We start from the raw sequence: 23,566 nt of genomic DNA, 5'->3' as shown, positions 1-23,566 counted from the left end.
GGTATGGAAATGGCAAAATTAGAGCCAAAATGTCATATTCACGTCCAAATGGCGGACTTCCTGTTGGGTTTAGGACATGGCCATAACAGACTTTTTTGTTCGACTCTGAAAGGTAGATATGTGTACCGAATTTCAAGCATGTAGGTCATAGACATACTGGGGGCTCGCGTTTTTCATTTTTCTAGGTGGCGCTACTGAGGCAATTTTCCCTGGCCATGTCTGAGAACATTAAAATACGTAAATTTTCACGAGACCTGACGCGTGTGCAAAATTTCATGAGTTTTTGAGCATGTTTAGGCCCTCAAAAGGCCGATTCATTTGCCGAAATAATAATAATAATAATAATAATAATAAACGGAGCAGATACAATAGGGCCTTCGCACTGTCAGTGCTCGGGCCCTAATAATATATTTATAACAAGGTGCAATAATGATTAATGTGCAATACAAATATACTTATTCTTCTTTTATTACTAAGTTAATATACTGTGTTGTGTCATATTGTGTTATATGTAGTGCTGACGTAGGACAGTTTTCCAATTTCATTGTACTATGTATGACTGCGGAATGACAATAAAGAGTTACCTTAGGGGGGAAAAAAGGGAATGAATGAGGAAACGAGTCGCTGTGAATTTGAGGTTATTTTATTGGAAAACAATGAAATTGGATTACTTAGCTGAAACCTTTGTCCCTGAATTAGATCTAACAGCCTCTTTACTATACTATGTTAGGATTAAACACAGACGTTACAACACAAAACTGATGCAAACAAGGGGAAAGGAATTACTTTGAAAGAAAAAAAAAAAAAGCTGATAATCCAAAGAAACCAAAGATTCACCTCCTTTAAAAATTCAAAAACACAGTGACTGCTGTTCTCCAAACTTAAGTATAGAAAACCTTTCTGAGATGAAGTAAGCTGTACATGTAAAGGACAGCAGCACCTCTGTCTTGACTGTTGGTTGAGACATACCAGTATAAAGATCTCTCTTTGAGACACGGGATAATTCATGAGAACGCTAAACTGAGACAGTTTGCATACATTTAATCAGTCAGTCCTTGTGTAGCACAGTGTGCAAGTTTGTTACAACTTCCTAGCAAGCATTTTCAGAGCGTCACAGGGGAAAAAAAAAAAAAAAAAAAAAAAAAAAAAAAAAAAAAAAAAAAAAAAAAAAAAGGAAAATCTCCTGTTATGGAGAGGTGTGTTTTTCACCTTTTTTCCCCCTCCCCAGGCCATGTGAGGTTTTTTTTAAAAAATATTTATTTCAACGACATTTGATTTCCCCGCTCTTACAATTTAAAAACAGTTTTTCACATCATTTCCCAGACTGGGCATCCCACTCTGAATTTCATAAATACATTCAGCACTCAGTTATTGTAGGGTTTTTTTTTTTGTTGTTGTTGTTTTTTTGTTTTTAAAGAGATTCTATTGCATAAGGACAATCAATCCTGGCTAAAAAAAACAAACAAACAAAAAAAACAAAACACTGTCACTACATTAACAGACTATCACATGTGCACTTAAATTAACACGTATCCATCAGTTTTCACCGTATCTCTTCTTTTAATCCACATCTTCATGGACCTCGCTCTTCCTACCTCGCACAGACATTAAAACTTAATTTAATAAACAGAAGACATATATGAGTAAACATACATAAGTAAGGTACAGTCATTATTATGTCACTAAAAACACAGGGCCTCAGTGGATTAGTGTGAAAACTTTGTAATAAGGCTCACAGGAAGGAACAAGAGAAATAAAATAAAACTAAAAACTGTCAGCTTCACCAGTCTGGCAAGTCAGCGTCTTGAAGCTCAAGTTTCGTTGCAGCTTGTGACAGGAGGAAAATCTCTCTTCACAGATAACCTCGAGATAAAACAGCTGTAAAATATGTTTCAACAACACCATATTAATACATCAGGATACAATGGGGATAAAATGCGGACCATAAACAATTTAAAAGGGAAAAAAAAGATACATAAATAATACAGAGGATCATTTCAATAACACTAAGAGTCCGTAAGAGCATATAAATGTGCTAGAGGTGAAACGCTGTCTTGTAGTTCAAAGCAGCAAACAATAAGTGACCAACAGTTACTCTACAGTTTAAAATGTCCCTTTGTGATATTATATGGGGAAGTGACCCCCCCCCCATTCTCTGTGCGAGATTTCCTACAAATATGGATACTGCGCGAGGCGCCTAGGGCTTAGCTGGTAGGCACTGTAAACCTCGGTTCGGGGCGTCACACTAACATAAGGAGAACCAGTGGCGAACTGATGCTGGTAGGCTGCAGGGAGGCCGTGCAGCAGGCTGCTCACCGAGTCCTTGCGACTGGCCGAGTCTCTCCTGGAGGAGGATGAGGTGTACGTTGCTGCATAAGCGGAGGGGGAGTGTCCGTGGGTGCTGTGACCACGGCCCAGCAGCTGCTCCGTGGCCTGAGAGGCTGAGGAAAGGGCAGTAGAGGCCGGGTAGGTATATAGGCTGGGGGGGGCGGCAGCAGCGGCCGAGCCGGACGCCAGGGCTGCCACCTCGGGGAAGCTGTAGTGAGAGGCTGAGACGGCCTGGTGGAACGTCTGCTGGCGACGTAACGATGAGTCGCTGTGGGAGAGTCCCGAACGCTCCTGAGATGAAGAAACTACTGTGTGAACCTTTGAAAATAAATACATACACTCAATCAGACGCTGGGTACAACATGCAAGAAGATTATAGTCTGCATCTACATCTTTGGTATCGTCAGTTTCTTGTGCCAAATGGGGAGGAACAAACAAACAAAACCTCACTTGTTTTTCCCCTCCCTTTTTTTGTGTTATATAACTGCCAGATAACAGATGAAGGTGCGTGCTTGAATGTTACCTTTTATATATTGATATGTTTATTGATTAGCATTCAAATATCTCAGTGAAGACAGAACAAAGATTTACCACAAAGCAAGAAAGCATGAGACAAGGCTAATCAAAAGGTATTGGCTGAAGCATTTGCTTATTACGCCAACCCTTTTAACAAAAGATCTTTTAGCATGCAGCTCCTGTACACAGGGCTCGAAGCAAATAATAAAATTCAATTCAATTCAATTTCATTTATATAGCGCCAAATCACAACAAATGTCGCCTCAAGGCGCTTCATAGATACAGAGAGAAAAGCCCAACAATCATATGACCCCCTATGAGCAAGCACTTTGGCGACAGTGGGAAGGAAAAACTCCCTTTTAACAGGAAGAAACCTCCGGCAGAACCCGGCTCAGGGAGGGGCGGCCATCTGCTGCGACCGGTTGGGGTGAGAGAAGGCAAACAAAGCAAAAACAAAACAAACAAACAAACAAACAAGAAAAAAAACACCACCACCTTAGTAAGTAACTACATCAAAGCAAAAGAATCAAGAGGTTTTCTGTTTTTTGTTTTTGTTTTTTTTTTTTGCTCTTTTCATTCTTGATATATATATTTTTCTAATACTCTATTTTTAAACATATTTTTAAACAAGGAAAATGAACTACATCTTTTTAAATCACTGTCATAACTATTCCACAGGTTAACTCCTCTAACAGAAACACATCTCTGCTTTATATTTGTCCTTATCTTGTTTTTTTTAAAGAAATCTGTTCCCCTTAAGTCATATTGACTCTCTCTGACTTTGAACAGCTTCTGAGTACTGGGGCAAAGCAAGTTATTTTGTGCTTTATACATTATCTGTGCCATTTTATATTCAACTAAATCATAAAATTTCAGGGTATTCAGATTAATAAACAAAATGTTAGTTGGTTCTATATAGTTTGATTGGTTTATAATTCTTATAGCTCTTTTTTGCAACTTGAAAATAGGAAGAGTGTTCGTTTTATATGCATTACCCCATATCTCCAGACAGTAAGTCATATATGGAAGCAACAGAGTACAATAGAGTGTGTATAATGATTTTTTGTTCAGGACATGCTTTGTTTTATAGAGAATAGCAATGGTTTTTGACATTTTTGTTTTCACATGGTTTATATGAGACTTCCAACTCAGCTTATCATCAATTATCACTCCAAGAAATTTATTTTCGTACACTCTTTCAATTTCAATTCCATTAACCCTGATTTTAGATACATTTTTCATTTGTCTAGTGCCAAAAATAATCAATTTTGTTTTCTTTATATTTAATGATAACTTATTTACATCAAACCAGTTTTTTAATATATTTAACTCCTTTTCCGCTGTAGTCAGAAGCTGTTCTAGGTTTTTACCTGAGCAATACAGAGTGGTATCATCAGCAAACAATACACATTTTAACAGTTTGGAAATGCTACATATGTCATTTATGTATAATATAAATAATTTAGGGCCCAGCACAGAGCCCTGAGGAACACCACAAGTTACCTTCAACTGCTTAGATTTTACATTATTGAATTCGACATATTGATATCTGTCATCCAGGTAACTTTTCATCCACTTGTATGCTAACCCTCTTATGCCATATCTCTCTAGTTTATTCATTAATATAGAATGATCAATCGTATCAAACGCCTTTTTTAAGTCTATAAAAACACCAACAGTATATTCCTTATTATCTATAGCATTAGATATCCCTTCTACAAGTTCCATCACTGCCATCAAAGTGGACCTTTTCACTCTAAAGCCATATTGGTTATCACTTAGGAGATTATGCTTCTCAATATATTTATCAAGTCTATTAACAAATAACTTTTCTAAAATTTTTGAGAACTGTGGGAGCAGTGATATTGGCCTATAATTGGTAAACTGACTTCTCTCTCCGTTTTTATGGATTGGAATAACTTTTGCTATTTTCATTTGTGAGGGAAATACACCAGTTTGAAAGGACAGATTACAAATGTATGCGAAAGGTTGCACTATATATTCTATAATACTTTTAACTAATATCATGTCAATACCAAAACAGTCAGTGGACTTTTTATTTTTAAATGTCTTCACAATGTTAATTATTTCTCTATGAGTTACAGCACCAATAAACATGGAGGACACATTCTGAGTAATATGTTTATTTAGGTCGTTATTATTTCTTGACTCTGGAATTTCTTTTGCTAAATTAAAGCCAACATTTACAAAGAAATCATTAAATTCATTTGCAATGTCTTTAGTTTTACCTACACTGCTCCCCTTGGATTTGACAGACATCTTTGGGTTTATTAAAAGGACTGCAATTATTCATTGAGTAACTCAGTCATAAAAAAAAAAAAAAGCGTTACCGTAACTGCCACAAATTGTCAAACCACCTACTGAACTTGCTCCAACATGAAGAAAAGCAAACTCTGGAGTTGCTCACATCTACCGCACTTTGTTTTGTACAGTGAAAAATCTTAACAGCTACAGAAGTTAAAATAAACGCATGTGTGTGCAGATGACCTGTTAACATAGTCTGAGTGGGTGGGTCTAAAGGGGGGCATAGGGTGCCCTAGTGCACATTTGACTTTACTAACATTATTTTTAAGATTTACGTTAATATAAAATCTAATACATACACAAAACACACATGAAAACACATTAAGGAGATAGAATACTGTCAGAATCCTTTTGCTCTCTTCTAATGTAAGAAAGCCTTCCAAGAAGCCTGAAAACAAGATTAACTTGGCATGTAAATACAATGAACAAAACAAAAAAATATATAATATAATCTATCTATCAGATATACACTGTATGTATTATTTTTATTTTGAAATTGTTACAATTTCTAAAATGAATCGTTAATTTAATATTTTTTATTTACAAAAGCAATTCTGATTACTCAATTGATGGAATAATTCAATTACTAAAATAATCAACAGCTGCAGCCCTAATTGTGTTGTAAAAATAACAGCCGGAGCCTTAACAGGAAAAAAAACGAGGGGAAACTCCTGGTGCTTGACATAATGTGCATATAAAGCAAAACTAATGCTAAAATTCGATAATTTTAGATGTTCAGTACATTAGCTGTCCAATCGCTGCATATGGTACAAATGCAAAACCTCACCGAAAAAGTTTCAATACACATTTCCCCCAGCAGAGGGCAGTAAATACACGTAGGCCTTTAATAACAGGATATTAAGAATCCTTGGGAAAAAAATGTTTTATACCTTTGCTGGTAAAAGGTGCTAATGTCATAACTTATGACAGCTCCTGACCTTTTCACTCAAACACATGATGAAATGGTGCACTCTGATGTAGCTTACCCATAACCTTTTTTACTCTCCTCATATTGCTACAATCAAAATAAGGGCCCAGCCTCCTGTAGTTGATTAGTTGCGTGGTAAAACCAACAAGATAAAACAAGCCTCACCTGGCTGAGGTTTAAAGGGTGCGACTGGCTTGGCACCAGTCCATGGCGCTCCACACTTTCCCCTGAACTGCACGGCTGTCTGTTAGAGGATCTCTTGGGCTTGATGTAATTCACTGAGAATTCAAAGCAGTAAGACATACTTAATAATGCAGCTTTCACACTTCAGTTAAATACACTGCTAAAACTACAGCAGCACACGGGTGACTCACCAGTCTCCAAGCGTCCACGGGACTCTGCTCCTCTCTCAGATGCCTGTGTTTTGACTGAAGGTGCCACTACTGCCAGAGACTTGGCCTGGCGAGATGACATAGTGCTCGCTGCGTTAAGAGTGCGTGGAAGGGGAGTCAGGGGGCTGGCAGTAGAGGAGTCCGAGTCGTGTACAGTCACACAGCTGATAACGTTGGTGCGCTGGCTCAGTCCAAGACTGTGGAGGAAGTAAGTGTAATTCCCCGGGTCATATCAGGCAAACGAGTACGTCAACAGCTTTCATTCTAAATGAATTGGGTCCCAGTGCTGTCTATGAGCTCAAAGAAGCCTTGCTTTGCATTTCTCTCATTTACCTTGACATTCTGAAATTTCAACTTAGGAATGAAAGTGATCTGAGAAAGAAACACCACACCACTGTGTTCAGTGCAGAAGAGCATCCTGTTCTCACCTAGCAGGGTGGAACTTATGCTCATCCTCCGTGTCTGTGTCACTGTGAATCGTAATGATGCTGACCGCTGGGCTCGGCGTGTCCGAGATCACGATCGGCTGTGACAAGGCTGCGCTGGAGCTGGGTGGAGTCACGCCACTACTGACCACTGATGCAGTAGATACACCCCTACGGGAAAGAAAAACACCACCACCACCAACCAGTGACTGTGTGTTCAACCCATCATGCACAAGTGATTTCAGCTGCGGTACCACAAAGAAGACTTTAAATAAAAATTTAAAAATAAAGCCATTTTCTTTGCTTCTAGTTTCAACTAGTTTTTACTTCCATAAAAATGCTTTTTGTCTGAGTGGCAACACGTATCGTTTAGCAGAATACTGCAGTGGATGCTGTGCCCTCAGCACAGGTATAAAGTGTCCTGTCACTGTTTGCAAGCGACAGAACCAGTGTGGCCACCGTCACAGGCCCTTTAGCCATCTCTCCCTCAGTATGGTAGCTGAAACCCCAACGAGGACTCTTAAAATTAAACTGGAAGAAGAGCAGAGCTGTACCAACCTGTTTCTGTTCTCTCCACGTCTGGCTTTCACCTTCTTCCTCTCCTGCTGAGTCTTGGTAATGCTCCTATAAGGTCAAAGGTCAGACTAGTTTAGCCTTCATATTTGCCATTTTACTTCACCTTTCAATGCAGTATTTCTCATTTAGTATGAAATTAACCAGTTCTAGTCTTGCTACTCAACTAAACAAAACCCCCAAAAGATTTGTAGCATCTTATCAACTTATCTGAAATGAGTTAATTGGAGGGCAAAGTGTTTGCGTATGAAATAGCAATAACATAGCATTTCAGATACTAGTTATGAAAAGCTATAAGTTATTTAATATTTAAACGATTTCATTATTTTTATGCTAATTTAACCTGAAAGAAATAACATTGAAAATGATTCAGCTTTAAATTTGAGAAGCCCATCAGTCTACATGCATCTTTAACAGTTGTTGGTTGACCCACCGCCAGCTGTGTCCCTGCTGCGTGGCAGCATCTGAGTGAATCGTTTCCACAGGTGATTCGGTGACATTTGACTGATGGGCAGAGCCGTGGATGGCCACGCCTGGGACCTGCTGCCATGATGATGGTATGAGGATCTGCTGGGTACCAGTGGGCCAGGCCTGCTGAGAAAAAACAAAAAACAAAAAAGAAAACACAACAACCAACACTTGAGTACATGTAATATGGAAGACAAATTGTGTATGGATGAAAACAAATTATCTGATTGTTGGAATGGGCCAGACAAACTGAGCCATGCGGACATATAAATTCCAAAGAGGCAAGCCAATGGCCAATCTCTTCTACAGGCAAAAGCGCAAAGCTAGATAAGCGAGCAACCTTTCCCAAGCCATTCCTTAATTATAACATTGCCCTGCAACAAATCCACAAGATGATAATCATGCAAAGCACAAACAATGAAGCACCGTAAAATGTCAGATCAGGTATAAAGACAAGTAGACAGAACCATGGTGCCTGTTAAAGAAGAAACACTTAAGAGATTAGTTGAGTTCCCTGCTGCTAAACAGTCTGCTGATGATATGTCTTGGGAAAAGGCATGCCATATGTTCTGGGGCTGAAACAAAAAACAAACAAACACAAAAAAGAAAAAAAGTATGTGTCAGAGTCAGACAGGCTGTCAGGACAGTTTAGAAGACTTTGTTGCTGCAGCCCCCTCTGCTGAAACCAAGGAAGGACATGACAAGAGAAGCTGCAAGCAAAGCGCAGACCAACTCAGCAACACATGCGCTCCATGCCCTCAGCAGACCTATAGGGAAAGACTGGGGAATGAAACTGTGTGAATGGTGTGGGGCGAGCATGTCCTTATGAGTAAAAACGCAGTGTAAATTTGGTCAATTTTGCACTGTGGAGGGGGGTTTATAAAATAAAGTAGTAATATAAAATGTGATGCCAGAACACAGACAAAAAACGTTTGATTTTCCTACAAAAATTTGCATCAAACGACTATAATTATGAAAGGTGACAATTCCACATGTGAAGAGGAACGATGCTGAAATACGATGTGTAAAACAAAGATGGGCCCCATACAATGTGTGGCAGAGAGGCAGCGGAACACTTGCAAACAAAACAAAAAAGAAAAGAAAAAAAGGGAGAGCCAGGCAGGAGAGAGATGGCATTGTTAGTGGTAGAGGGAGTGTGCATGTGCATGTCTTTCTTCGGGTATGTCATCGTTGCTTTACCAGCACTGTGGCTGTGTGTTCCAGGAGGGTAGGCCGACCCACCCCAGTGCCCAGCCCAAGGGGCAGAGAATACTGCGGGGCTAGGCCTGCTGGGGGTGGGTGCAGGGTGGCCACCATCAGGGGTGTGCAGGAACCCTGGAGGAGGGAGGGGCAGTGTTAAGTCATGATGAAAAGTAGCGCCCTTCAAGACTGATACAGATTGTTTTCTTTTTTTAAACTAAAAACAGGCAGAGCAGATACACCCAGCTGCACAAGAGATGCACACTGACACCGCTGGCCATCTGGAGACCTGGCCTCTGCAGAGTGCAGCAATTATTCCTCATTTTAGCAAACAGCAATTAACTGGCTTTTGGAGCCAGATGAGTCTCACTACACATGTGGCCTTTCTCCCACATAAAAAGACTGGGAATAAGAGGCCTGGCCAAGAGTGGTGATCCAGTCAGCTCTGAAAGCAAATTCAAGTGGAGACACACAGTCAACAGAAAAAGAAAAACAAACAGAATTTACAGTAAAGCCCAGGCCCTCGACTTATTTCAACACTCACATTTAAGTAGCTAACATCTTATGCCCTAAATTCCTTTGACAAACCTGATCTGCCTTCCTCCTGGCAGTAAGACCAACAAAAGCAGGGAGAATTTTTAGATGCACTCAGTACATCCACAAAGGAGCAAAACAAGGCATCAGTGCTCCACAAACTGGTGCACGTAACACCGGGATGTTTCCAGATTTTTTACAGTAACCCCTGAGCTGAAATTATTGAATGACAGATTATTAAAAAGAAAGAAAGAAAAAAAAGGTGTATTTATGTACGTTTAAGTTATATCAGATAATAAAGAAAACCCAAATACACCAGACCCCAGTTACAACTTAACCTCATCTCTTCCTCCAGGAAATGTGAATATAACCTCCATCTATGTTCAGTGTTGGACCCATTGAGAATGCACAGCTGTCACTCGAATGGTCACAATAAAGACTGAATCCATTCACGGCACAGAAGCATAGAATTACAAATAAAACAGTGAAAAGTGAGCAAATCAGTCAAAGCCGCGGCACTTCTTTCTGCCTGCCCGTGTGTGCACTCCCACTCTCTTGCCAAGTGTGTGGCACGTCTAAAAGCGGAAAAATTCTCAGGTAAAGGTTGCAAACAGTCACACACGGCGCTTTTTTTTTTTTCTTTTTTTTTTAAACAGTCATAACATCACCCACTGTAAATCCACAATCAAACTCACCCAAAATAACTAGGGAACAGAAAATGTTAAAAAACAAAAAACAAGATGCTGTGTCTCTTGATATAAAATTCATAAATTTAAAAAAACCCAAAACAAAACTCAAGAATTCCTTCAAACGCTGCACCTTCCAAACTCTTACCTGTGTCAGCATACTTGGCTGTATCTGCAAGGACTGAGTAGACTGGTTCTGAGGTACTATCGGTACAGAGTTCTCCACCCTCACGGGGAAACTGGAACTCTTACTGGATGACTGCAGCCCTGGAAAACAAACGATGACAAAGATCTCAATTATTAAAGGAATAAAAGGATCTACCATCTACTACAACATCTACAAAAATTGTAGTAGATGGTAAAAAAACAAGACTTTGTTGGTACAGAAAGCCTGACACAAACCAGCACAGAGGATTCATACCTTTAATACTGAAATCAAAGTGAATGTTTGTATTCAACTTTATGACTTACCTTGGATAGTGGAGGGTGGACAGACGATGAGTGTCTGCTGGAAGGGTTCCGTCTGGCTACACAGCCCAGCAGGACGCGTTGGGATCGGGACACTCTGTTGAGTCAGCCCGGGAATGTTGATGGTCGCCTGCTGGTACAAAGCTGGCTGGTAGTTCAGCAAAGGCACCGCACCCGCTGCAGAAGGCACCTGTTAAAACAACAAAGCCCATTAATACCAGCGAAGACTACAGGTTGATAGAAGAGTAAAAATTTAGCATCATACCTGGTTATGCTGGTTTAGTTGGCTACTGAAGGTCACGGTGAGGTTACCCGCTGCAGCACTGGGGACTGCATTGGTCGAGTAGAGGGATTTGCTGCTTTCATAGGAGCTCCGGCGCTTGCAGATCTCCATATTCTGGAAGCACGACTTCACACTGAAGAAGAATTAATACCATTGCATCAGCAAATGCATTTAAATAGACCAATAACTCTTCATCCTGCTACACACACTTACTGGGAGCTATGGGGATAATCCATGAGGTGGCTCATCGTGACAAAGGGGTGACCCAGAGTTTTTGTAGGCGTGATCCTTTTGTCAGCATCCAGACGAAGCATTCGCTTTAGGAGGTCTATAAACTCTCTCCTGTCAGCTTTCTCAGCCAACATGTCAGTTCCCTCCAAGTGAGAGGAAAGGTTGACCTGGTACGTTAATGGGAAGGGAAGGAAAAAAAGGAAAAACCTGGTCAGGCAATCACTACATGCCATATTTAATGCCATTTCCTGGGTTATGCACTTATTTGGATATACCTGCATCATGTCATCCAGACAGTTAAAGATGTACTTTCTAGCCTCCTTAGATTTGATGCCCATCTCCATTTCATGTTCTGACGGGGTCTAAAAAAAGAAGCACAATATCCATTTATGTTTCATAACACTACCATTTACAAACATTAAATCAGTTGAATGGGGACAACCAAAATGAAGGAACCAAATCAAAACGAGCATCAAGTCTCTTTACAGCTTATTCAAGAAGATACCGTAATATTAACCTTAAGCCTCCAGAGCGGGTAGCTAGAGTCAGGGCCTCGATTGAAGAAGCGGCTCGTCTTTGTGCCGGCACTCAGAAGATACTCGGCAGGTAGGCCTTGAGTCTGGGAAATGTAACGGATCTGGACACGGAAGAAAATATTCAGATTAAGCAATCACTGCAGAACTGCGATGTTTCAAGTACTGTGTAGTTAAGAGTACTATAACTGACTTATTTATTAAATACGTATACCTGAATTCAGAGCGGCATGGCATTTTAGAACCCTCTCTTGGTTAATAGGTCAATTATAATTTGCCAACAACACTCAATCTGATGTGAGAAAAACTAAATACCTTACAAAGCAGGGTGGTGGCACATTCATGTAGTCTTGCTTACTTGAAGCAAAATGTGACCTTTATTCAAAGGAAGACTTTCCTAGTCTTTCTTTGAGCACTGTTTTTGCTAACTTGTAAGTCCTTGGGACCATTAACATGACTGACCTGGTCATACTCAGAGGCTCCAGGGTACAAAGGCCAACCCAGAAACAGCTCAGCAATAACACACCCTAGAGACCACATGTCAATGGCCTCACAGAAGGGCAGCCCCAAAATGATCTCCGGAGCTCTAAACAAGAAAGATGAGATTTATACATTAATGTGGGGACAGAACCGGGCTACTCAACTGAGTCATATTAACACAACTCTTACGCATAACACTGCAAACACTCCACTTACCTGTAGTAACGAGACTGTAAGTAGGTTGAGCACACTGCTTTGGACACATGACTTGCAGAGCCGAAATCGATGACCTTCACCCTGTAGGGCTGTCTAATGGGGTCTACCAACATGATGTTTTCAGGCTTCAAGTCTGCATGAATTAAACCCAGGCTCTTCAGTTTCATTAGTGCTGTAGCCACCTAAAGACATGAACACATGAGAGTTAGTCTGGGTGAAAAAAGAGGAATCAGCTTTTTTTCTGCATTCACAGTTTGCCAACCTGCTGCAAAATGGGGCGTATGTGCCGTAGGGGAAGTGGGCTGAACTTGCTCTGCTTGAGAAAGTCGTACAAGTTCTGTTCAAGCATCTCAAAAACCAAGCAGGTGTGACCCTTGTGTTGGAAGCATTCGTACGAACGCACAAAGTTGTACTCATCTGCGTTCTCTGCACTCAGCCGGTTCAGAATGCCCACCTATTAGGAAATAAAAAAAACCCAACCAAATATGATGAGAAAGACAAATGCTAGTACACCCCTATGAAGGGAATGCAAGTGTAGTGAACAGCAATTTGTGTATGTAGCGTAAACTTTTAGAAGAAACCGGTACATTGAACAAAATCCTGTCTACTTACCTCAATTTGGCCCTGCCGAGCATATGAAGGGTGGTTTTTCAGAATCTTGATTGCTACAATCTCATTGGTTCCCCTCTTCCAGCACTTAGCCACTTGTCCAAATGTGCCCCTCCCCAGGAACTCCAGCACTTCATAGCTGCTGGACACGGAGCAGAGGATCTCATGCTGCACAAGCTGATAATCCCCTTCACCATTGGAGCTGCTGCTCTTGGTGGTTGGAGCAGAGTGAGGTATGGACTGGCCTGTGCCCCCGCCTCCACCGCCGCCTGTACGCGTGGAGTAAGTTGCCGCAGGAGCTGAGAGCTCTTCTAATATCTGGACGCTTCCACATCCGCTTCCGCTACCGTCGCTGGCCGCCTCCATCTTTCTCTTCTGCCCATGCCTGTGCCCCCTAGTTTCAGAGGACGTCTCGTGAGCATAAGAGGAGGATGTAGCCTGCTCAGTGACGCGTCGACTGGATCCACGAGGAAGACTGCCGGTGCTATCAGCTGCTCGCACCACCACTTGACCCCTGGAGCCGGGCGCTGTAGGAGGGAAGACCAGAGATGGCGCAAATGGTGGCACAGCCATGGCTGGGGTGAATGTGTATGCGGACTGGCCCGCTATGGATCCGTAAGCCTCAGTGGTGGACACGTCCCAAACGTTGCTTTCCACCTTGAGCTTCTTGACGCGGCAAAAGGCACTGGAGGAGATTGACGGAGGGGAGAACACCTGCAGCTGGGAACTCATAGCTGTAAAGAAATTGAAGAGCGTTAGCCACATGGCCAAACAAACAAAACAACCCAAACAAATACAGTTGTGTATCTTAGAATAACTGTGATACATTATTGTACTGTGTAAATTTCTCAAGCCAAACCTCATTTCTTTATATTTTGGTACCAAAATGGAAATAGATGCAGTAATTTAATGAAGCATGTACAAACATAAATAGAAATAAAGCATATAAAACAAAAAGTAGTCAGTCAGTATTTGGAAGGACCACATTTATTCCTCAGCACAGCCTGAACTCTTAGCCAAGCTTCTTGCCATTTAAAGTTGTTCTTTGGATGTTCACTACCCTTTGTTTTGGTCTGTCAATAAGACTTCTTGAGTTACCACATTCACAAGTCAGGAAAAAATTTACCTCTGACCTTAACCTTGAAGTCAATGTCACCAAGATTCGAACTTGTCTGAGATTTTCAGTAAACTCACCTATGGCATGAATTTAAAATCCTACACTGCCATGTTCTCGAGTCATCACATTCACAAACGTGTGTCTATGCTGTCTAGCAGCATTATGACAATGTCCCATCATCCTTTTATGGTTGGAAAAAACCAATTTTCAAGGGAGAACTCTGAAAGACATTCAGCAAGCCTGTAGAACTATTGCTTAACAAAAAACAAACAAAGAAAAACAAAACACCAAAACCCACAAAGAAATGAGAGATGCCTCAAGACTTTTGCACAGTTCTGTTTTGTTGCAAGTTTATTGCATATTAAATATAAGTCGACACCTCACAGTTTGATCGAATCCAAACCATATCTGCATGCCTGCATATTAAGCAATTTCAGGAAGTATGCCTGATGAATGAAAACTGCATGAAACACTTTTATTTAGCTTTACAACTAGGCAGGATCTTGCGCAAGGGGTAGCTGCATTTCCAAATGCATGCATACCTATTGAGGCATGAGGGGCACCCATGATTAAAATCATATTCTTTTGGAAAGTGGTAAATCATCAAACAAAAACAAAAGGTGGGGGTGTCTAATGGGTTTTTGAGATTCCAAGTGAATTGAACAATAAGTCTTCTGTAATGCCAGTTTGAATCACATGGTGGTGTAGTGAGTCAATATGGAGTCCAGACTGCAAGAGCCCAGTGTGGAAAGAAGAGGAAATGTAGCTCAAGAGGCAAATGTGAAAGGACGTGTATTGGAGCTATCAATACAGCAATAAATTCCTTAAGCACCCAGAAAGAGTCATTCCCCTTGTAAAGAAAGGAAATTTAGAAAGAAAAAACAAAAATAGTAAACATCTGAGTGGTACAGGTGGTGGCAGCAATAAAAACTTGGCATGGTTTTTAACTCTCCCACTTTAACCTTCTGTACGCCACAACTTTGTTCTTCTTCTTGGTTGGGTGACGGACAGCACAAATAAGAGTAGCTTACAGACCGGTTGTACCATATACTTTGGACACAGGGTTGCGACAACTGCGCAGACCCTCACGCTTACTGCCTGATGATGACATTTACTGGATTGCTAGTAGATTCATGGATATGTTAAGTGTAATGCAATCTTAATAATGTTTGTTATTAATTTGCTATAATGCCAAATGTGTGGCATAAAGAAAATATCCATGCAAGTGTATGCAGCAGCTCTTGCTACTTCTGTGCAAATACAGTTGGCAGTAGCCCAAAAACCACATGACTGAACAGTGGGAAAACAAACGGCAGAGAAAGGCCCCAGCTACAAGACTCCGAGGATGCACACGCAAACTACCTGAGAACGCTATGCAAAAGATTTTACAGATGCACAATAAAATTTAGCATTATAGCTAATATACTTACAGAAGTTACTAAAATAAAATATACATGTGCTGTACTTTGTACTATTCTCAATGTGGTCAGACTAAACTTTTGATGTTTTTGTGACTGGAATATCTACACAGCAGTCCTTACATTATGTCACTGGCATGATCACGTGACAGTTTAAAAATAATAAACTAAATAATTAAATAAATAAATAAATAACGTTTAAAAAAGAAAATTATATCGGATATAAAAGTAAAAAAAAATTCTGAACAGTTGGGAAAATTTGTGTTACAGCATCCAGAACATATGAAAAACAACTTATATTTTAAGTTTGGCAAAAAACAACAACAAAAACAAAGCAAGAAAACAAGCAAACAAACAAACAAAAACACTAAAATGAAAGCAGCTATTACTGTATGAGGTGGTTTTCTGTATCTGTCCTTCTGGGAATGGAGCCAAAAGTGCTGCATGTCCAGTAAGAGGTGAAGAGGGTAGTCAGGATCCATTCAATAACCACAGCCATTTACGTGACCTCTTCCAGCTGATTGAAGAATCCGGAAAGTATGTTGACCGAAACTGGATTCAGACAGCAACAGCAATGATGAATTCCTTCAGCAAGTAATATAGATGGATTTTGCAGCTGCCAGTTCAATATTCAGGCCACAGAAATACTATCCTGGAGTAAAGGGTCCGTAATCATACAACTTTTCCATTCCTCTATATTTCTTCCTGCAGCTCAGGTTAATGTCACCATCGACTCGAAACAACCTGAAGTCTGATACCATCCGACATTGGTCCAGGAAGTACGAGTGTGTCACTTTGTTGCTGCAATGCTCCGTGAAGCACATCAAGCTCCAATCACTATCTTAATCAGTTATGACAAGCGATCGATAGAACAGCGACCGCTCTGAAATACCCATCGTTTCCTCAGTAGCTCCTCCAAGATTACAGGCCTCCTTCTGCCAGTAGAACTAGCTGATGGAAGACTTCCCAATAACTAAAATATGATGCACAAAAAACCCCACTAACAGAGTGGTAAAACGCACCTGGTAAAAGTCATGTTGAAGCAGGGGGTGGGAACTTGTCTGATAAAGTAATTAAAATTGGGGGATCTGCTGCTACTCACCAGAAATAAAAAAAACAAAAATCTTAAGTGAAAAACAACAACAACAAACCAGTGATTTTAAAAAGGGGGAGAGAGAAAAAGCCCTATAACAAATCTACTGCACCACTTAGGGCAAATACTGTTATTAATATGGGGACAACTACATTAAAACTTTCTGGTAAAACACTGCGGCCTAGTGGTGAAACCTTTAGTTAAATTTAGCAAATTCTGATTTTCATTTACTTTTAAGGGAATAAGCCAAAAAATAAAAAAATCTATTTTTTATATCCATTTTTTTAAAATTTATGGATGGACCTGTAAAAGCAGTAGCAATGGCCAAATGTATATTCTGAGTGGCCCAATTTTTAAAATTGACCTATTTGTATACATTAGAGCCATTCCACATAATAAAATAAATTACTTTTTAATTTCTTGTATCTTTTATTTGTAAGTTGTATCTTATATAATTTATTTCAGTCTGTTACTGTTCTTATTTTCTTGGAGCAACGGTAACCACATAATTTCCTCAGGCATTAATAAGGTATTCTGATTTAAGTTATTCTGTTCAATTAAAAACTTTCCATAAAAATCCTTTATTTTATAGAAGAAACTTTATTTTAAATATTTAAGCCTAAATTAGCCGATATAATAGCTTCAGATCTGCTTTTAAATAATGTCCACGATCTACTTCTTAGTGGAGAGGGAGAAAAGTGAATACGCTTGTGTTAATTTAAGTTTATATAGTCATGCGTGTTGCTCATCTAACTGTAGGCAACGCTACCTGGAACTTGAGAGTGAATTTCACTGTAAATAACTGCGAGCTGTTTGTGTTTCTGTGCAAGTCAGTAAGCTGGTTTAGGTAAACCGACAAAAGAAACGAAACAGCTAGCAAGCATAGTGACAACATTAAAGGACGGACGTGCTTACGGAAAAGTTTCATAACGGCGTTAACAGGCAGAGACAACACGGAGAACATGACAAACACACCGCTCGGCAGTAGTGATCTGTTCTTTGATATTAGAAGTGTTTGTCGGTTAAATTAAGCTACTGGTCTTGCAAACGAAAACCTGTATTTAATACAAACCTATTGTCAGGCTCTTACACAGACCCACTTCTACTGCAATCTCGATTAATAACCTGCACGACTCGTCCCCGTGTTTTGAAGCTAGTTTTCAATGCTGCATTTACCTCCTAAAAAAAATCTGACTGACCCCTCACTCGTTTTTCAGTCGACCCTTTGTTACAACAAAACCCCTCGAACTGCCCTGCTAAGGGTGGAGGGTGGAGATCTTCGACGGATCGGCTCAACCAAATTCTTTAGCTACAGTTTACCATTCACGGCTGAAGTTTATAGACAACTGCTGTGTTCAAGCCACTGATGACACATCTCCATATCGCTACTAAAAAACTAAAACCCTTCATATTTCTGGTAGTTATTTTCCAGCTAAAGTAAGAGACTTAAGATCAAATCAATAAGGCAACGATACTTAACTCGCTAATGCTAACATGCTAACGCAGCCCCTTTTTTACAATATGGTACTTAAAAAGCATCTCATCCAAGCAAGCGGGGTTAAATCATTCTCAAGGTGACCAGAACAGATGGTGAATGTAGAGTGACTTGGAACATACCGGATTCGATGTTAGGACAGCTTGGAAACACAGGCTTCGTCCGAGGTTTAAATCCCACTGCAGTCTGCTGCCAATCCGATTAGCTTCCGCTAGTTAACCTTAAATGCTAGCTAGGCCTGCATTGTGTCTTCAGTCGATGGTGAGCCCGACAGCGAGAGAAGGCCTTTCAGCGCAGAACCTCCAGAGGGGAAAAGTTCTCATGGTATCAATAAATGAATTCATCTAATCCTAAAATTTATACAGCAGTTAGTTATAACATGATTTATCCTTCTCTAAAATCGACTGCCTTAAAGCAGCGAAAACCACTTTTCACCGGAACTAACCACGTCCTTATACAGCTGCGAATCCAACGTCATTTCCGCGCATTACCGTAATTAGCAGGAATTCTTCATATTTTATCATTAATGAGATATATATATTTGTTAAACAATATGAATGAATAAAAAACATGTACAGACAACAACGTACCCAACGCTGTTATGATCTCTCTATTGTCAAAAATATAATCAGCCATATTTGGAATCATGTTACACAGCAAGTGAAACAAGAGGGGAAAAAAAGACATGTTACGGTAAAAAAAAAAAAAAAAAAAGACATTGCCGTGACGTAACCAGAATATACCAGTAACTTTCCAGCTGTTGTGCTAAACTTTGTTAAACGAAAATTAAAGTTTGATCCGTTTTGGTGTTAGTAAAAATGATGATGACGATAATAACGATAACAACAACAATAATAGCAGTGGTAGTAACAGGGCAAAGAGTGTTATGGGCACATGACAGGGCCTAAACCAGCTAGAGTACAGCAGGGGTGTCAAACATAGGGCTTTGGGCCAAAATTCCCCTGGCAAACACTCCAACCCAGACCACAGGACAGGTTTGGAAAATGTGAAGGTAGGAATAAACATGAACTTTTAACTTTACTTTCATAAGTTTTACAGCTTTTCCTACTGATGATGATTTTGGCCATGACCATTCATGTTACAAAATAAAAAGGAATGAGAGAATGAGATAGGCATGGAGAACACAACAGCAAGCATGTTTTGTTTGATTTTCCGGCAGTGTGTGGAATTACCAAAATTAAAGAGGGGATAGCCTAGGTCTAACCAGTGTTTTATGTATTGATATGTGTCGCTGAGGCTGGACACTCAAAATAAGAACCTGTCCAAGTCCTAATTAAACTTCTTAACAGGCTCTGAAATGTACTCAAATGTCACAGTCTGTAGATGTGACAAAGAAAACAGGTGAGCTGTTTATTGAAACGCTTGGAAAAAGTTCAGAAAACAAAATAAAGTCCAAATGGGAAAAATGAAATACTGTGTCCAACTAACTATCAGAATAAAGAAGTAAGTGAGAGGATTGATGAGTGATATTAGATTGACTGGATGCAACTTCAATAATAAATGATTGTTGTTGTTTTTTTTTACATGTTAATAGCATTTCACACTTTCACACTGGTCAGCAAACAAGTAACTTAGAAGAGCAACACATGTAGAGGTCCACACTGTGTTTACAAAAGTTAAACTTAACATGGACATATACCCTTAAAATGTCCACTTTAGCAACTGTCACTTGCCCAGTGATGCTTACCTTAGAAAATAATCTCTTCTTCCTTTTCTGTCTTCTCTTTTTTTCCACTGTAATCCACCGCAAATGTGTGTAAAATCTGTCAGCACCCTGCAAAATGTTTTCTTCTATTAATGTTATGACAACATTCATTTGAACGAAAAGCATTCTAAAGGCCTCTGATACATTTGCTAAGCTCCACCCCGGTTACTGTTGAGTAGCAATAATCAACCTGGCTTCTATATTTTAAAATGTCATGTTTTTGTAACATAACAAATTTTCCTAAGTTTCCAGGAGCCTCTGAAAAGCCACAAATCTCATTTTTTTTCCAGGAAAAAGAAGCATTAAGCAGCCAGTCTGGGTTTTTTTTTTTACTGATGGACGACCATAGATTTAAGTGTGCTTCTAAGCATGAAATAAAATTAAAACACATAGTTTCCCTAGATAAACAACAAAACATACCAGATCCTAAAATTCAAACATTTTCATTCCTCTTTGTTAGATTTTAGTAGTTAGCCTGTAAAAATTTCAAACATGGTTGGTGTAAGAATGGGCTGTAAGAAAGTACTTGCTTTGTTATATCACACTAAAGGAATTACAAAATGTGAGCACCCATGTACAAATGCCTCTGTCTCCTAAGCCCAGTCTGACAAAACAAATAAAGAGGGATGCCCATCTGAAACAGTCTTTCATGTCCTTGAGCAGTCAAATGAGAATTTATTTACTTCAGTAAAAATGATCAATAATCCAATAAGATAATACACCATTGCAATGCAAAAAACTTACTGAAGTGGTATATACACGATTCAACTTCTCTTTTGTAACCATAATGCAAAAATTGCATGCACAGATGTACTCTTAAAAGCATTTCACACTATGCAGCAAGAAGGTACCTTAGAAGAGCAACACATGTACAGGTCCACACTGTGTTTAGAAAAGTTAAACATTAATGTGGACACTGCATGTCACCTTTAAATTTCCACTTTAGCAACTGTCACTTGCCCGGCGGTTCTTACCTTAGAAAATAATCTCTTCTTCCTTTTCTGTCTTCTCTTTTTTTCCACTGTAATCCACTGCGAGTGTGTGTAAATTCTGCCAGCACTCTGCAAAATGTTTTCTTCTGTTAATGCTATGACAACATTCATTTGAACAAAAAGCACCCTAAAGGCATCTGACACATTTGATAAGCTCCACCCCCGGTTACTGTTGAGTAGCAATAATCAATCTGGTTTCTATATTTTAAAATGTCATGTTTTTGTAACATAAACATTTTCCCAAGTTTCCAGGAGCCTCTCAGATGGCACAAATCTCACTTTTTTTTCAGCAAAGAGAAGCCAGTCTGTTTTGTTTTAGTGATGGATGACACAAATTCAAGTGTGCTTACAAGCATGAAATAAAATTAAACAATTTTCCCAAGTCTTGTCCTGAAATGCCATGGTTCACTTTTTTCACAGAAGAGAAGCTTTAATCTTTCTTTTTTCTGTTCTTTTCTTCTTCTTTTTTTTAACTCATGATGACACTGATCCAGAAACGCTGTTGAATAACAGACTGTACCCTTATGTCATGTCAAACACAGCAGGCAAAAGAACCTGTCACCACCTTGCACTGATTCATAAATATCCAATCATATCTAATCATACTTGTTAAGTTGCGACTAACTTTAAGTTGTGTAACGGTCAAGCAACTTGACAGCATAGCAAGTCCCTTGTTGTAAAGTACTCAAAAGTTTTCACAAGTATTTATACTTTATTTTTAAAAAGTATAAAATAATAAAGGCAAATGTAATACTCGTGATAATATGCAAAATTTTACTTAAGTAGGATTTTATATGTCAGATTCTTAATTAAAATTATTACATTAGTATTATCCTAATGTACTGTTAATAGTTTTGCTGAAGTAACTATGTTCTCCTGTCATCTTATTAAGAATGTGCAGTCGTGTAGGAAAAGACAACAAGGCTGTGGTGTGCTGGGAAAGTACAGCTGAAGTGGTGAGGGAAACTGCCAAGAAGGTGTTTGTTGATTTCTCTGGACAGAGGAGAGAAGGCAAGGGAACTTGGTGGTGGAAGTACAGTAAAGGGTTTAAAGGAAGAGACTGGAAAAGAAGAAAGTCGACAGCACTACTGGGAGACTGGGCAATGAGATGGCAAAGGAAAATCCTTATAGTGAATGTGATGTGCACTAAGGAAGGAAAGAAAGTCCTTGTATCAACCGGCTAGGCAGAGAGACTGAGTCTGAAAGGATCTGCAGCAGATTGGGGTGATTAAATATAGAGATGTAAGTTTTCAGTTAGTATATTTGTTCAGTTAGTATAGTGTTGGAAAGAGTACTTTGATGAGCTGATGAGTCAAGAAAATTATAGAAAGAGGATAGCAAATGGAGGAAAGTTAGTGAATTAGTAAAAAGGGAGTTAGGACAGCTATGAAGAGCATGAAGAGTAGAGAGGATGAAGAGTGGACAGGTAGTTGGTCCAGATGACATACCTGTAGAGGTATGGATATGTGTCCGCTCCTTTTGACCACCAACCCCCAGCCAGGTCCTTTGGGGCACTCTGATTGGCTGCTCTGATTGACCTTGATATAATTATGACCAGAGCATTATGTGTTAAGATTAATTTGGAAATATTTGTTCATTTTATTTTCATAATTATTTATATTGCTAAGGAATGCTTAGCAGCAGACCACATCATGAAAGATCACTGATGCCACTACAGAGTCACAGTAAGTCTTCAGGACAGATGAATCCATCATAAGCAGATCAAAATTTTTAACGCAGTTAACCCATCTGAAATGCAGAATGACTCAAAATCCCTGACATGTCTCTGTCACTGCATTTCGGGCAGTTTGTCCAAGGAGAGTTACCTTCGCACATGAGCAAATATACAGTTGATCTGGTAGTGACAGGCAGCAGAATTAGTCAACTAAATATGGAAGATGATTGGTCCTCTCAATGGGAAATTTGAGTATAAAAAAACAAAAACAAGACGGAACAGTTGACCAGTATTATGCACATTGTGCAAGAAGGAATCTTCTTTTCACCGAAGCACTTCCCGCTTAAAATATCACATTTTAATGCAAAGCATTACTTGAAAGATTGCTGCATGATGAGTCCTCACCTTGACAGACTTGTAATAAGTGAGTCTGTTACAGATGTGCTCAGATTCAGAATCAGATGAGGAGTTTCTGCCTGACGGAATCAAGCAGTTGTATAGAGCAGAGCCGATCATTAGGACTGTCCCTCGGAGTGGTGGTCAGCTCCTTCAGGGGCTCATGACAAGCTGGCACTGCTGGCTTGCAAATATCTGCCCACTCCTGCAACCGCTGTTCTGTGCGAGAGACCGTTCACAGTTGCAAGCAACATCGTAAATAAGAAGAGGTCAGCTCTCCTCTCGGGCAATGTCAACAAGTTAGTTTGTCTTAGGACCACATTAATGTGGATAAATGTTTACAGTTTTTTGTTAACATGAATGTTCAAGGTGCTCAATAAACATGTTAAGTGTGTATATATCCTTTTTTCTTGAGTCTGTTTCCTCATGCAAAATGAAATGTGATTAATATAGATTAAA

The 23,566-nt window shown here is 39.6% G+C and overlaps 1 protein-coding gene across 6 annotated transcripts; it reads right to left on the bottom strand.

Moving 5' to 3' along the window:
• Positions 1-627: 627 nt before the first annotated feature.
• Positions 628-21,097, bottom strand: hipk1b (homeodomain interacting protein kinase 1b). Of its 6 annotated transcripts, XM_087840642.1 has the most exons (20): positions 21,019-21,097; positions 20,027-20,113; positions 18,441-18,618; positions 13,199-13,929; positions 12,849-13,040; positions 12,587-12,768; positions 12,353-12,476; positions 11,875-11,994; positions 11,633-11,719; positions 11,340-11,524; positions 11,109-11,259; positions 10,847-11,033; positions 10,524-10,642; positions 9,156-9,290; positions 7,921-8,081; positions 7,473-7,538; positions 6,918-7,085; positions 6,472-6,686; positions 6,263-6,375; positions 628-2,646 (listed from the first exon to the last, which is right to left on the bottom strand). In XM_087840642.1, the coding sequence occupies exons 4-20, from the start codon at positions 13,925-13,927 to the stop codon at positions 2,170-2,172; spliced, it is 3,411 nt and encodes a 1,136-aa protein (XP_087696768.1). In that variant the 5' UTR covers positions 13,928-13,929; positions 18,441-18,618; positions 20,027-20,113; positions 21,019-21,097; the 3' UTR covers positions 628-2,169. The 6 variants fall into 6 exon arrangements, with proteins under 6 accessions (XP_087696768.1, XP_087696769.1, XP_087696770.1 ...); XM_087840643.1 differs by lacking the exon at positions 18,441-18,618; XM_087840644.1 differs by lacking the exons at positions 20,027-20,113; positions 21,019-21,097 and having other exon boundaries at positions 7,921-8,078; positions 18,441-18,793.
• Positions 21,098-23,566: the final 2,469 nt, after the last annotated feature.

Source organism: Neolamprologus brichardi, chromosome 5 (genome assembly GCF_056152115.1).
Source record: "Neolamprologus brichardi isolate AB-2024 chromosome 5, ASM5615211v1, whole genome shotgun sequence".
NCBI lineage: Eukaryota > Metazoa > Chordata > Actinopteri > Cichliformes > Cichlidae > Neolamprologus > Neolamprologus brichardi.
The sequence above is the reverse complement of the archived record's forward strand: the minus strand, read 5'-3'. Positions and strand labels throughout refer to the sequence as shown.